The sequence below is a fragment of the Bos indicus genome, chromosome 20 (assembly GCF_029378745.1).
Source record: "Bos indicus isolate NIAB-ARS_2022 breed Sahiwal x Tharparkar chromosome 20, NIAB-ARS_B.indTharparkar_mat_pri_1.0, whole genome shotgun sequence".
NCBI classification, from domain to species: domain Eukaryota; kingdom Metazoa; phylum Chordata; class Mammalia; order Artiodactyla; family Bovidae; genus Bos; species Bos indicus.
In genome coordinates this window covers 7,628,782-7,642,002 of record NC_091779.1, presented here as the reverse complement: position 1 = coordinate 7,642,002, position 13,221 = coordinate 7,628,782, and the positions used below count along the sequence as shown (strand labels likewise).

At 44.3% G+C, this 13,221-nt stretch overlaps 1 protein-coding gene across 13 annotated transcripts in view; it reads left to right on the top strand.

Annotated features, from left to right (window-relative positions):
* The window catches only part of ARHGEF28 (Rho guanine nucleotide exchange factor 28), a 343,837-nt gene that overhangs the window by 286,627 nt on the left and 43,989 nt on the right, over positions 1 to 13,221 (top strand). For 12 of the 13 annotated variants that reach the window (XM_070774543.1, XM_070774539.1, XM_070774541.1 and 9 more), the window contains 5 exons: positions 1,466 to 1,644; positions 2,661 to 2,752; positions 4,243 to 4,425; positions 9,719 to 9,850; positions 12,782 to 12,882. In XM_070774543.1, the coding sequence (XP_070630644.1) occupies positions 1,466 to 1,644; positions 2,661 to 2,752; positions 4,243 to 4,425; positions 9,719 to 9,850; positions 12,782 to 12,882 (687 nt within the window). The remainder of the gene's footprint in view (positions 1 to 1,465; positions 1,645 to 2,660; positions 2,753 to 4,242; positions 4,426 to 9,718; positions 9,851 to 12,781; positions 12,883 to 13,221) is intronic. The other variant, XR_011562400.1, reaches the window with a different exon arrangement.

Below are 13,221 nucleotides of genomic sequence, written 5' to 3'. Positions count from 1 at the left end.
GTGTGTGTGTGTGTGTGTTTATATATATTCAAACCTATTCTGCCTCTGCCTCTTTATGTACAGAGGCTGCTGACCTTGTAAGCTGAAGGTGAAACAGCATTGCAAGAAGGAAGGTAGATAAGGTCTTATATAGTAAACCCATAATCGAGTAAGGTATATTAAACGTGCTCACAGGTGCTCCCTAATTAGAAAGCACAGCATTCCAAAAGCTTTGGCACAAAGCAGCTTTGACTTCCACGAGCAGAGGCAGCACCCAAGACTGAGTAGACCAATGGTTTGTCCCATGGTGGGTTGGTTTTTTGTGTTTGCTTCCCTGAAGAATTGGATGAAGATAGAGTGAAGTGATCCTCTGGTCATACCCTTGCACACAACTTCAGATGTGGTGAAGCTGGGTGATGCTGGGAAAATAGGCCAGCACTAAGGAGTCAGCAGGGAGGGCTGGAGCGGCATGTTCTGGATAAAGGCATCTCTTGGTTCCTGGGGCAGAAGCAAAGCTGCGTGCTGCAGCCAGCTCTGTAAACAGTGGTAGAAGCCACAAACCAAAGAAGATTCTTCATATTTAGCCCCCAGAGTATTCATTATGTAGGCATTCTTTTGGCCATTTGTTCAACTATCGCTACCTACCAAAATTAGCATTATCCATGTTTTTTTATTCATCTTTGAATCCCCAATGCTTAGAAGGAGGCCCTGAAGGATCACAATAAATGTTGATAGGAAAAGTGATTTAATCAGCCAAATTTTAGACTTTGTTCCTATTTCCGTCTGATGGGATTATGCCAAATAGAGTTCTGCGAACATTTACTGAGTTCCCTACTTTATTCAAAACAATGTGTTAGGTATATGAAGATGAATTAGACCCACTTCTGCTCACCAAGAGCTCACCTATCAGTTGGTGAGAACAAGAGGCATTTGCACGTGGGAGTGAGCCTCTGTGCTTGGTACTGTGGTAGCAGGAGACACTGGTCCTGGAGAATCTGGGGTCTTGCCTCTCTTTGCTTACCTTTCATTTTAATAGATTTCTCTTTGTTGCTTGGGGTTCTGTACACATCACCTTGTGAAAACACTGTTGCTGTTAAGTGCCAAATCCAAGGGTCACTTTAGGTCTTCCAACCCTCTTAATCTATTCATAATATTTGATACTCTGTTTCCATGCCCTTCCAGAGAAGTCTCTCTATCCCTCACTACTGCCTTTTTGGATATTTTTTCCTATTGCTCTGATTGTTCTTTTTAAATGATATCTTTTTAAATCATCAATTCCTAAGGACATTCTCTTGCATCCTCTTTTTCCATCCGCGCTTCACCATATCCTTTTCATTGGAGATCTTACCCACTTCCACAGCCCTTCCGGAAAGGTTGCAGTGGGATATTTGCCTAATACTGTCGCTTTCCTTAGCTATTGTGTTTTGAGAGACCCTTCCTTTAAGTAGGACACTGTTTCATCTGCAGCTCATCCTGTTTTATGTAGGATCAGAAGCCATCAGTTATTTCCCTTCAGAAGCTCATTGCTAGGGAAGTTGCGAATGAGGAGAGAGGAATGTTTTTGATCAGCGCTTCATCTGCTGGTCCCGAGATGTATGAAATCCATACCAACTCCAAGGAGGAAAGAAATACCTGGATGAGACGGATCCAACAGGCAGTAGAAAGGTAGCACTTCCTTCTGTCCACTATTGCGGGAATGGACTTGTTCTGTTGGGGAAAATAATCTAACCATGTCTCCCCTGCATGAAAGCTCAGCCTCAGCTAGAAGGGTCTGCTCCCTGCCCCCTGCTCCCGCCTGCCATAGCCCCTCATCTGCATCTTTGTTCTCCACGCCTCCCTGCATGTAACGCCCCGTCTCCTTCTGCCTGTGTGACTCCCGCCCGTCTTGGTACATCTGTGACCCAGCATCTTCATGAAGACCTCCGCAGTTCCACTGGTCTCTTCCTAACCTGAAATCCCTTAATACCTGCTCCCAAAGCATTTATTTGATGCTTGATATCTGCTACCACCTTGTAGCTGTTATTTTATTTATGTATATATGTTTGGTTGTTAGATTGGAAGCTCCTCGAGGGCAGGGACCATGTCTTCTGTTTTTCTGTGTCCATAATTCGGAAGAATCATTCAATAAACAGTTTTAGACCAGTGGATCTGTATCAGCTGACCCCTCATTGCTGGTGCCATGACAGTTTTTATAAATGGGGGTGTGAGGGTGATCGTTCTTAATGGTAATTTGATTAGATCTTGAAAGATGTATAAAACTCCTCCACTTCCACTGCACTCCACCCAGCCTGGCACCCTACCTCCATCCGCCTCTAGTCTCTCTACTCTTACCCTCATTGAGAATGGAAATACCCAAATGCAGTAGAAAGCAAAAAGTATTCTTTTAATTGTACCTACTCCTGGCATTGGTATTGTGTGTGTATATGTTTGTGTATGTGTGTGTTTGTTGGAATATTTGAGTCATCCTAAACTGCTCACTTTGAAAGCTCTCTTACATTATGCAAGCTCCATTATATACTCAAGAAAACCAAATCTCTTGGCCAGGGGGCATGATGAATTCTCTTTATGCTAAATTTTTCTTTTCTGAATAATTCTTCTGCCAAGTTCCCATGTCTTTCTAATGAACCTAAAGAGACCTGGGTTTGGTTTCAGTTGTCTCTCTTGGCTGTTGTCTTTTAAAGTTGCCCAGAAGAAGAAGGGGGAAGGACAAGTGAGTCTGATGAAGAGAGGAGGAAAGCTGAAGCCAGAGTGGCGAAGATTCAGCAATGCCAAGGTACAGAGCAGACGCCCCTGCGTCCCGCTCACGCGGTTCTCCTGGGAGACTGGGAAGGCCCAGGTGGCGTGAATAGGAGTTCAGGACTGAGTAATTAATTTTGTGCATGCACCCACGGCCCACCCTGGCTGCTCTCAAAAATTGTATATATATTAATATATATTGACACTAGAAGTGCTCAAATAAAATGAGGCCCTACCTCTTCCTCCTTAGTGATTAAAATACACATGTTTAAAATCCTGCGTATAACATGACAGTAATTACGGCAGTGTGGCGCAGGTAGGCACGGGAGCGGCTGTCTAGCGTTTTTAAAGATTAATTTATTCTTGGCTGCGCTGGGCCTGTGTTGCTGCACAGGCTTTTCTCTAGCTGTGGTGAGTGGCGACTGCTCTCTGGTTGTGGTGTTTGGGTTTTAATCTCACGTACAGATTCCTGGGTGGAGAGAAGCCGTTGCAGGGGCTTCTCTGGTTGCAGAGCACGGGCTCTCGAGCGCAGGCTCAGGGGTTGTGGCACGTGGATTTAGTTGCTCCATGGCACGTGGGCTCTTCCTGGACCAGGGATCGAACCCTTGTCTCCTGCGTTGGTAGGTGGATTCTTTACCACTGAGCCACCAGGGAAACCCCGTTGTCTAGTGTTTTGATTTTAGATCCCAGCACCATTAGGCCACAGGTGACTGACTTTGGACAAGGATCATTGGAACTCTGGTCCTTGGTTTCCAAATCTGTGAAATAAGGAAATTAAATGAGCTCAGTGATTCTCACCTCTCACTGGGCATTAGAATCACTTGCAGAGGTCTTTAAAAATTCTGATGCCTGGATTTCACCCTCAGCCAACTCACCCAGAATTTGAGGGCGATGGGCTGTACACGCCAGTATTTTAAACTCCCCTCTGATGATTCTGAGGCAGACTGAGAAGCCCTGGATTCGCTGCTGGTTGGGGTCCCTTTAAGCTCTAAGAATTCTGTGACATGCTGAAATTAGAGGAAGATGATGCATGCGAAGATGGTTAAAGAAATTGGATGTTGAGAAACCAAAAACGTAAACCGGTATGTTTGGTTTTGACCAGGACTGGCTGAAGGCCGAGCGTTCCAGCCCTGGCGTTGTTTTCCCTTGCGGGAAGCGCTCATCAGGGACAGCGCCGCCTCAATTTTCATTCCTGAGCTTCATGTTTAGTCTTAATAGAAAACAGCCTGAATAAACAAAGATTGGCTTTGCAAGGTTTTCTGGAATTAGGGGAATTGGAAGGGAAACGAACATTTATTGAGTACAACAAATTTATAGAAGAGACAGTGGAAGATGTTTAATCATCTGCTGGAAGCTACAGTCACCAAATAGAAAGTTAGGATTTGAATCTGTTTGTCCCACCCACTGACTTGTACTTGACCTGTTCAACCGTCCTGCTTGCTAATTAGCAACATTTTTGTCTTAGAGCCTGGGTTTTCATTTGTTATATTCATGTGACAATTTTCAATGATAAATACTATTTCTTAGAAATACTCAGTAACCAAGATCAACAAATTTGCACATATTTGGAAGAGAAACTGCATATCTACGCGAAACTTGGAGAACTAAGTGGATTTCAGGATGTCCATCTAGAGCCCCACCTCCTCATTCAACCAGACCCCGGAGAGCCTCCCCAGGCAGCCTCATTACTGGCCGCAGCACTGAAAGAGGGTAAGTTGCTTCCAAAAGGATTTTTCTCAACAGACTCCCAAAATGTTTATTAAGCAGCTACTATGTGCCATGTGTTGTGGTCTTGGAGCTGAAGATACAGCAGAATAAATCCTTATTATTCAGAGACAGAGTCCTTACTGATTCCAGAAACAGCAAAATATATTTTTTAAAAAAATGTCAGTTTGGTTCAAGTGCTATGAAGGAAAATAAGGATAAGGGGAATAGAGAGTGATGGGGTTGGCTGCTGCTGCTGCTAAGTCACTTCAGTCGTGTCCGACTCTGTGCGACCCCATAGACAGCAGCCCACCAGGCTCCCCCGTCCCTGGGATTCTCCAGGCAAGAACACTGGAGTGGGTTGCCATTTCCTTCTCCAATGCATGAAAGTGAAGTCGCTCAGTCATGTCTGACTCTTAGCGACCCCATGGACTGCAGCCTACCAGACTCCTCCGTCCGTGGGATTTTCCAGGCAAGAGTACTGGAGTGGGGTGCCATCGCCTTCTCCAGATGGGGTTGGGGAGGTTCTAATTTTGTTAGGATGACCAGGGAAGTGCTCTTTGATATGGTGATATGTGAGCAGACAAGAAGGAAGTGAAAAAGCAGAGTAGACAACTGGAGAAAGAATGTTGCAGATTGGAGAAGTGCAGGTGCAAAGGCCCTGAGGCAGGCGAGCACCCAGCTCGTTTGAGGAACAGCAAAGGGGACAGTGCAGGTGGAGGGAAATAGGGGTGGAGAGTGGCGGGAGGAGTTACAGCGCCTAGGCCGCGGGTTACATAGATGAGACCAAGATTAAGTACTTTGAATTTCATTGTGAGTGACATGGGAAGCAGTACAGAGTTTTGAGTAGAGGAATGTCTTGGTTTGTGTTTTTAAAGGAGCCCTATGAGCACAGTGTGGGAGAATAACAGAGTCTAGGGCATAACTGCAGGAGTTGCTGGCTGAGGTAGGTGGAGGACGAGGTCAGTGAAGGGGAAAAAGTTAGGGAGATGAGAGGCCAGGGTGTTGGAGGACCGTGTTCATAGAGTTGCGATGACAGAGAATTTTGACAAGAGTAGCACTGGGGGAGGGGAGAGGACTTATGCCAGGTGCCGTGCTGTTTGAGAGTCTGTAGATGAATGACAACCAGGAGGGCCAGTAAGTGGTATAAATCTGGTGGCATAAAATTCAAAGGAAAAACAGGTTTAGGGAGGAAATAGGGCTAATAGACTGGAAGTGACAGTAGGGACGGAGGGCTTGGGAGATAAAAAAGCCACCACCTGAGAGTGGCAGGGGATGCGGTCATTCAGCACACGGGTTGATAAATTACAGACCGTGGACTAAATGCATCCCACCTCCCACCACGTGTTCTTATAGCGATAGTTCTATTGGATCACAGGCACACCCATGTGTTTCCTCTCGTCTATGGCTGCTCTCTGGCTACAATGGCAAAGATGAATAGTTGTAACAGGCAACTGAATAGTTGCAGTAGGCCCACAAAGCCTAAAATATTTACTCTCTGGTTGTTTGCGGAAAACATTTGGTAAGTTCTGTCTTAGAAATCTCAGCACACTACCTCTGGAAGAGGATTTAGAAATCATGGAATCTGTTGCATCTGTTTCACAGTTGAGGAAACTGAGCTCTTAAGGAGGGCACGTGTGCTCAGTCGCTCGGTCATCTCTGACTCTTTGCAACCCCATGAACTGTAGCCCACCAGGCTCCTCTGTCTATGGGGATTCTCTAGGCAAGAATGCTGGAGTGGGAGAAAAAAAAGGAATACTGGAGTGGCTAGCCATGCCCTTTTCCAGGGTGTCTTCCCAACCCAGGGATTGAACCCAGGTCTCCTGCATTGCAGGTGGATTCTGTAGTGTCTGAACCACCAGGAAAGCCCAAGAATATTGCAGTGGGTAGCCTATCCATTCTCCAGGGGAACTTCCCAACCGAGGAATCAAACTAGGATCTCCTGCATTGTAGATGGATTCTTTACCAGCTGAGCTACCTGGAAAGCCTGAGGAGGGCATCAGTTCAGTTCAGTTCAGTCACTCAGTTGTGTCCGACTCTTTGCGACCCCATGAATCGCAGCACGCCAGGCCTCCCTGTCCATCTCCATCTCCCGGAGTTCACTCAAACTCACGTCCATTGAATCGGTGATGCCATCCAGCCATCTCATCCCCTGTCATCCCCTTTTCTTCCTGCCCCCAATCCCTCCCAACATCAGAGTCTTTTCCATTGAGTCAACTCTTCGCATGAGGTGGCCAAAGTACTGGAGTTTCAGCTTTAGCATCATTCCTTCCAAAGAAATCCCAGGGCTGATCTTCAGAATGGACTGGTTGGATCTCCTTGCAGTCCAAGGGACTCTCAAGAGTCTTCTCCAACACCACAGTTCAAAAGCATCAATTCTTTGGCACTCAGCTTTCTTCATAGTCCAACTCTCGCATCCATACATGACCACTGGAAAAACCATAGCCTTGACTAGATGGACCTTTGTTGGCAAAGTAATGTCTCTGCTTTTGAATATGCTATCTAGGTTGGTCATAACTTTTCTTCCAAGGAGTAAGCGTCTTTTAATTTCATGGCTGAGTCCACTGATGGAGAATCTCTCACTCATTTATTCATCAGATATGCTTTAAGCATCTACCTACCATGTGCATACCAGATCACCTTACCTGGCTCCTGAGAAATCTATATGCAGGTCAAGAAGCAACAGTTAGAACTGGATATGGAACAACAGACTGGTTCCCAATTGGGAAAGGAGTACATCAAGGCTGTCTATTGTCACCCTGCTTGTGTAACTTATATGCAGAATACATCATGCGATATGCTGGGCTGTATGAAGCACAAGCTGGAATCAAGATTGCCAGGAGAAATATCAATAACCTCAGACATGCAGATGACATCACCCTTATGGCAGAAAGTGAAGAGAAGCTAAAGAGCCTCTTGATGAAAGTGAAAGAGGAGAGTGAAAAGCTGGCTTAAAACTCAGCATTCAGAAAACTAAGATCATGGCATCTGGTCCCATCACTTCATGGCAAATAGATGGGGAAACAATGGAAACAGTGACAGACTATTTTTTTTTGGCTCCAAAATCACTGCAGATAGTGACTGGAGCCATGAAATTAAAAGACACTTGCTCCTTGGAAGAAGAGTTACGACCAACCTAGACAGCATATTAAAAAGCAGAGACATTACTTTTCCAACAAAGGTCTGTCTAGTCAAAGTTATGGTTTTTCCAGTAATCATGTATGGATGTTAGGGTTGGACTATAAAGAGAGCTAAGCACCAAAGAATTGATGCTTTTGAACTGTCGTATTGGAGAAGACTCTTGAGAGTCCCTCGGACTGTAGGGAGATCAAACCAGTCAGTCCTAAAGGAAATCAGTCTTGAATATTCATTGGAAGGACTGATGCTGAAGCTGAAACTCCAATACTTTGGCCCCCTGATGCAAAGAGCTGACTCATTTGAAAAGACCCTGATGCTGGGAAAGATTGAAGGCAGGAGGAGAGGGGAAGATAGAGGATGAGATGGTTGGATGGCATCACTGACTCGATGGACATGAGTTTGAACAAGCTCTGGGAGTTGGTGATGGACAGGGAAGTCTGGCGTGCTGCAGTCCATGGGATTGCAGAGAGTCAGACTCGACTGAGCAGCTGAACTGAACTGAACCATGTGCACTATTGTTGGTGCCAACTAAGGAAAGAGTAATGCTTTCATAAAAATCTCTAGGAAACAATACACAAAGAAACAAGGTAATTTCAGAAAGCCAATAAGATAATGGGATTGGATGAGGGGAAGGCTTTACTGTAGAGAGGTCAGGGAAGATGCTCTGAGGTTATGTTTTGAGGTGAGAATTGACTGATGAGAAGCCAACTGTCTGGAGACCTAGGGGAAGACAATTCCTGGGCTGAGAGAATGTGAGTTTGTAGCCCCTGCATCGGGAATGAGCTTGGTATGTTCAATGAAAGAAGGAAGGCCAGGTGGCAGGAGGCAGAGGAGACTGTGCTATGGGTGGGCAGGGACCAGATATTTCTAGACTGTGGTTAAAGAGAGAGGGAGAGAGAGATTTTATTCCAAAACCAATGGAAAGTTAGTTGTTGGAAGCTTTTAATCATGGGTGTAGCATGATCTTATTTATGTCTTGAAAAGAATGAGGGTTGATGAACGGAAAACAAGATCAGAACGAGAATAGTTTGCCTGGAGACTGTTAAGAAGCGGTTACAATGAGAGAGGCTGGGGCCTTGGTCTAGACCAGGACTGTTGGCAATGCAAGTAGGGAGAAGAGGGTAGAGACGAGAGAGTTTTTAGAAATAAAGCCCAAAGGCTGGATTGACATGAGCCAGGGGCCCTCTCATTATCCTTGATGATGTCTTTATCACATAAGTTACATGCTCGCAATTTTAGCCTGTGCTGCTGGGCGTTCTGTAGTGCTCTGATACCTGGCTGGCAGAACTTGGCGCTGATGTGCATTGCCCTGCAGTAGACTTAGTTGTATATGTCTCTTTCCTCCTCTGCAAACTCACCTTATTAGCAGATGCCCAGTGGCCCCCAGAGTAGGTGCTCAATGACTAGTTACTAAATTGAATCACTGGACAGAGTGTTTTAGAAATATTTGTAGAATCCTCAGAATTATACTATTCTCCATGCTAATTGCAGACTTTTCCTTGTCATTAAAAACTTGCCTTTCTCAGTGTGGTGTTTCCCAGTCTTACCAGATCTCAAGAGGAGCCTTTGGTGCTCTTTAACATTTAACTCCTCTGTTTTCTTCTCTGGATAATCTGATCCAGTAGGTCGAGGGTAAGGATTGGGAACCTGTATTTTATTTAAGGCATGTTTGGGGAAATTCTCTTTTGAAGAATAACTAATATTTCTGAGTAGTCAGTTTGAAAATCCTAATGCCTGATATTATATTTAAATTAACTGAGCTTCAGGAAGTTTTTTTAAAGCATACTATTTTACTGAAAGTTGCATTTGAATTATTTTTACTGTGAGTTTTTAAAAAAAAAAATTGAATTAATCCTATATCATAAAATGATACTGAAAGTATTGGTCTAAATTTCAGGTGGGTAAACTTTTTCTGTAAAGGGCCAGATAGTAAATATTTTAGGCTCTGCAGGCCATGTACAGGTTTTTGGGAACACAATCTTCTTTGTGCATGGATGTATATTTTAATACAACTGTAAAAAAGGTAAAAGTCATTTTTAGCTCCTGGGCCATATAAAAACAGACACAGGTAAAATACAGCTTGCTAACCCCTGAACTAAGTAAAAAATGTGTGTGTGTGTGTGTCTTTTAAATTGGCTTTTGTTTTCCTCCTCCTCCTTAGCTGAGAGTCTGCAGGTGGCAGTGAAGGCTTCCCAGATGAGCGATGCATGCCAGTCCCCCGAGGAAGGTTGTGGAGAACCTGCTTTGCCGGACGTGCTCCATTCTCAGGACGCACCAGGATCGTCTACTGCTTGTAAGTGAGTGTGTGGCCTTCGCGGTGAGCCTGGGCACAGACCTGGGGCACAGAGTGGGCACATAAGATGAAGGCAGCAACTGTGCCCTGATTTGGAGGGTTCTGAGTGTATTCTTTAGGAAAAAATCTGAGAATAAATAGGCAGGCCTGCTTTACCTGAAATAACGACGCGGTGTTCCGAGGACCAGGACTTAGACAGTGGCTGTAGGCGGTGCTTCCTAGCTGCAGGTTACTCAGGCGGGCAGTGACCCTCCCCAGACCCTGCCCTGCCTTGTGTTGCCTGTGACTTAACTGAATGCAGTCTTGCAAGAGCTTTTGCAGTTTTGGGGTTTTTTTTTGGAAAAGGGTCCCTGCAGTTCATTAAAAAGTAAGTCCTTTACCTTCATCTCATATGGCCAACTGAGAAAACCAAACTCAGAAAACTAGAATCTAATGCGTGCATGCACACATGCAAGACACACGTACACACACACCCACATATACACACACATGAAATGTAGAAGCGCCAAAAGATTCTTGATCAATGTTGCTATACACTTTGAGGTCGGGATTCATTTATTAAACAGTGTTTCAGAAGACTTTAAATACAGAAAAATAGAATGTAGTAAGTTGATTTCAGTAATTTCTCAAAACCTAATCATATGTGTAGTTGTAAGCGAAATATTTAGGTCTCCAGAGGTTTTTGAGATAGAAGCACGTGGTTTTCATTATATCCTGGTGACTAAAAACCTTACTTCCACCAGGTCTTCTATGCTCAAGATAAGATGTCTTTTAGTAGCTAGAGATTGGCGGATTAAATTGCCTTAGAATTTCTTTAACAGCATCCCTTGGTTAATTAAGAGATGAATGGAAGCAGTCCAGTTTTAAAATTTTATACATTTTTTAAAACTAGCACCAATAATTACTTTCCTCTCTTGGGTTCTACTTTATCTAATCCTGGGTTTCTATTTTCAGAATGTGCACATATGTTTTTCATTTCAACACAGCCCAGATTCGTCCAGGGAGTTGTACTGCCCCGGGTGATTTCCTTTTTAAAGAAGAACCTCAGTATGCCATTGAGGAAGTTCTAGCTAAAAATACGAGTAGGGATCTGCCGCTCTCAGCCTCAGCCCAGGGACAGCTGGAGAGGCTCCGCTCAGCTCCGGCAGCTGCTCGAGCACAGGCCGCACCCACCTCCATCAGACCGGGCCGTCATCTCCCCTGACATCTACTAGAACCATCCAGAGCCCGTTCCCAGGGGCCTGATGTCAGGGTTCCTGTAGAGGAGGGGCAGGTTGGTGTTCAGTGCTGGGGCTGGAATGGAACACAGTGCTACCGGAGTTTGATGCTCCTTATAGGGTTGATAAGGGTGAAAAACACTTTCCTAAACAAAAAGTCTGTAACTGGATGGGTTAGTCCCATGACAGGCTTCAAGGACTGGGTCCTTCTAAGTCAGGCCCATGTCAGTCTGAGATTACAGACCAAGAAAGACCCTCTGTTTTCAGTTCTCAATATACCTAATCAGGTAGACAGGTAAATCTACTTCCTGTGAAATTATGAAGACCCTCTTGTCTGTTCTGAAAGAGAATACAGGAGCAGAAGGACCTGATCCGTTCCACTCTTCTTGCCTTCATCTGGCTCACCGTCAGCTTCTTTCCCTATCTGGTGGTCCTCATGTCTATGAGGGGGACAAGAGAGAGAATGGCTAATTCTTTGGGCGTCTCTCTGAGAGTTAGGAATAGTATTCAAGGGTTGAACCATTTTTGAGTGCCAGAAAAAGCTCTACAATGTGTCCCTTCACTATAGAGGAAGCATTGACCAGCTTGGGCAAAATGAACTTAAATTTTAGCTGATATAATTTGAAGCAGTTTCTGCATAAACAAAAGCTTTTTCATAATAAAAGAGGCCTTGGGAATCAGAGAGGGCTCTCATTTTCCAGAGATCTAAGTATTTTTTAATTAATTTAAATAAAAAAGTATTTCCTTCATCAGAAATAAAGTTCCAAGATAGTACCAAGGAAAAAAATTATAAATAGTGTCACAAATGAATATTTATTTCATGAGGTCCTGATTGGGCAGAGTTCCAGTGAAATTCTATGTGGGAAAGGGCTCTGGAAAGTCTAGTTTTAATCTGTGCAAGATGAACATGGTATAAATTTTAACTGAATTCACATGGGTGGATAAATAAAATCCTACCATTGGAGATTTAATGGATGGAGTGAAATCTCTTTGGTACTTAAACATATTTCTGGGCTAAAAATATTTCTGCGTTTTCATACATTAAGTATATAGTAATTACAGTGTTTGTGAATTTAGAGCATAAGCAAGAATTGTAAGGGAAAAAACACATTTGGAAAGTATTGAAAATATTACTAGTAAGTTATTTGCAGATAAGGACAGCTTCTCAGTTTCATGACTCTGAGCTCATGCAGTTTTCGCCATCTTTACCTGCTTAGAAAGACATTTCATTCCTCCTGTTGGACGCCTCCCTCCCTTGTTTATGGCCTGCTGCTCTTGTACCAGCCCTGAAGGAGGCTTCCCAGACCTGTCTCCTTAGAGCTGGTCTGCCAGCCCTGGCTTTTCTTCTGCTGTGCCTGTTTTTATTTGACCCTCCCCAGGCCTCTTTTCCCATTAAGTGAATGTGAGATGCAGAATCCTACCGTCTTGGTACCACAGACATCACACAGACATCTCTCTGCCAGAAAGAAAGAAAAGTAAAAACGCTGGATGCCATGGGTCAGATTGGCACCTGCTAGTGTGTAAGCTCCCTGGGGGCAGGGACTCTGCACTTTACTCTGCTCTGTTTTAGCACCTCGTAGAAGAATGTTCGATACATGTGATGTTGTGATGTTTCTTACCTTGGAATATGTGTCAGCTGTGTGCCAAGGACCCGCTCCGCTGGCTGATGTTTGATGATGTCCTTTTTGTTTCTGTCTCAACGATGTGCTTCCAGCACTAGTCACAGAAGGGACAGGAGGAAGAGGCTGTTGGGATGTGGATGCCGGGACCCAGGGTGTGGGAACCGACCTGGCGGTTTCTGATGCGGGGGAGAAGGTATTGTGAACTGACTTGTTAGTAAATGTCACCGGTAACTTTGTGTAATAAAACAACCTCAGCTCCTGGTCTATCCTCGGCAGTGAATAGTCTGCAAGTGTTTTCTGCATTGTTCTCCATTTCAGTATTCGTACTTAAACTTCCTACCTTTTTTCTTAAAATGTTCTTGCTTTTCCGATATCGTGTAGGTGTAAACCAAGAAACAAATGAAAAGTTATTAAAAAGATTGAAAACTCAAATGTTTATTTGTGTGTCTGCGCTCTTGCTTCTGGTCTCACTTTCCGCCCTGCAAACCTCCAGCTTTTCACCCAAGACATTGAGTACCTCTTGGCTGAGAGG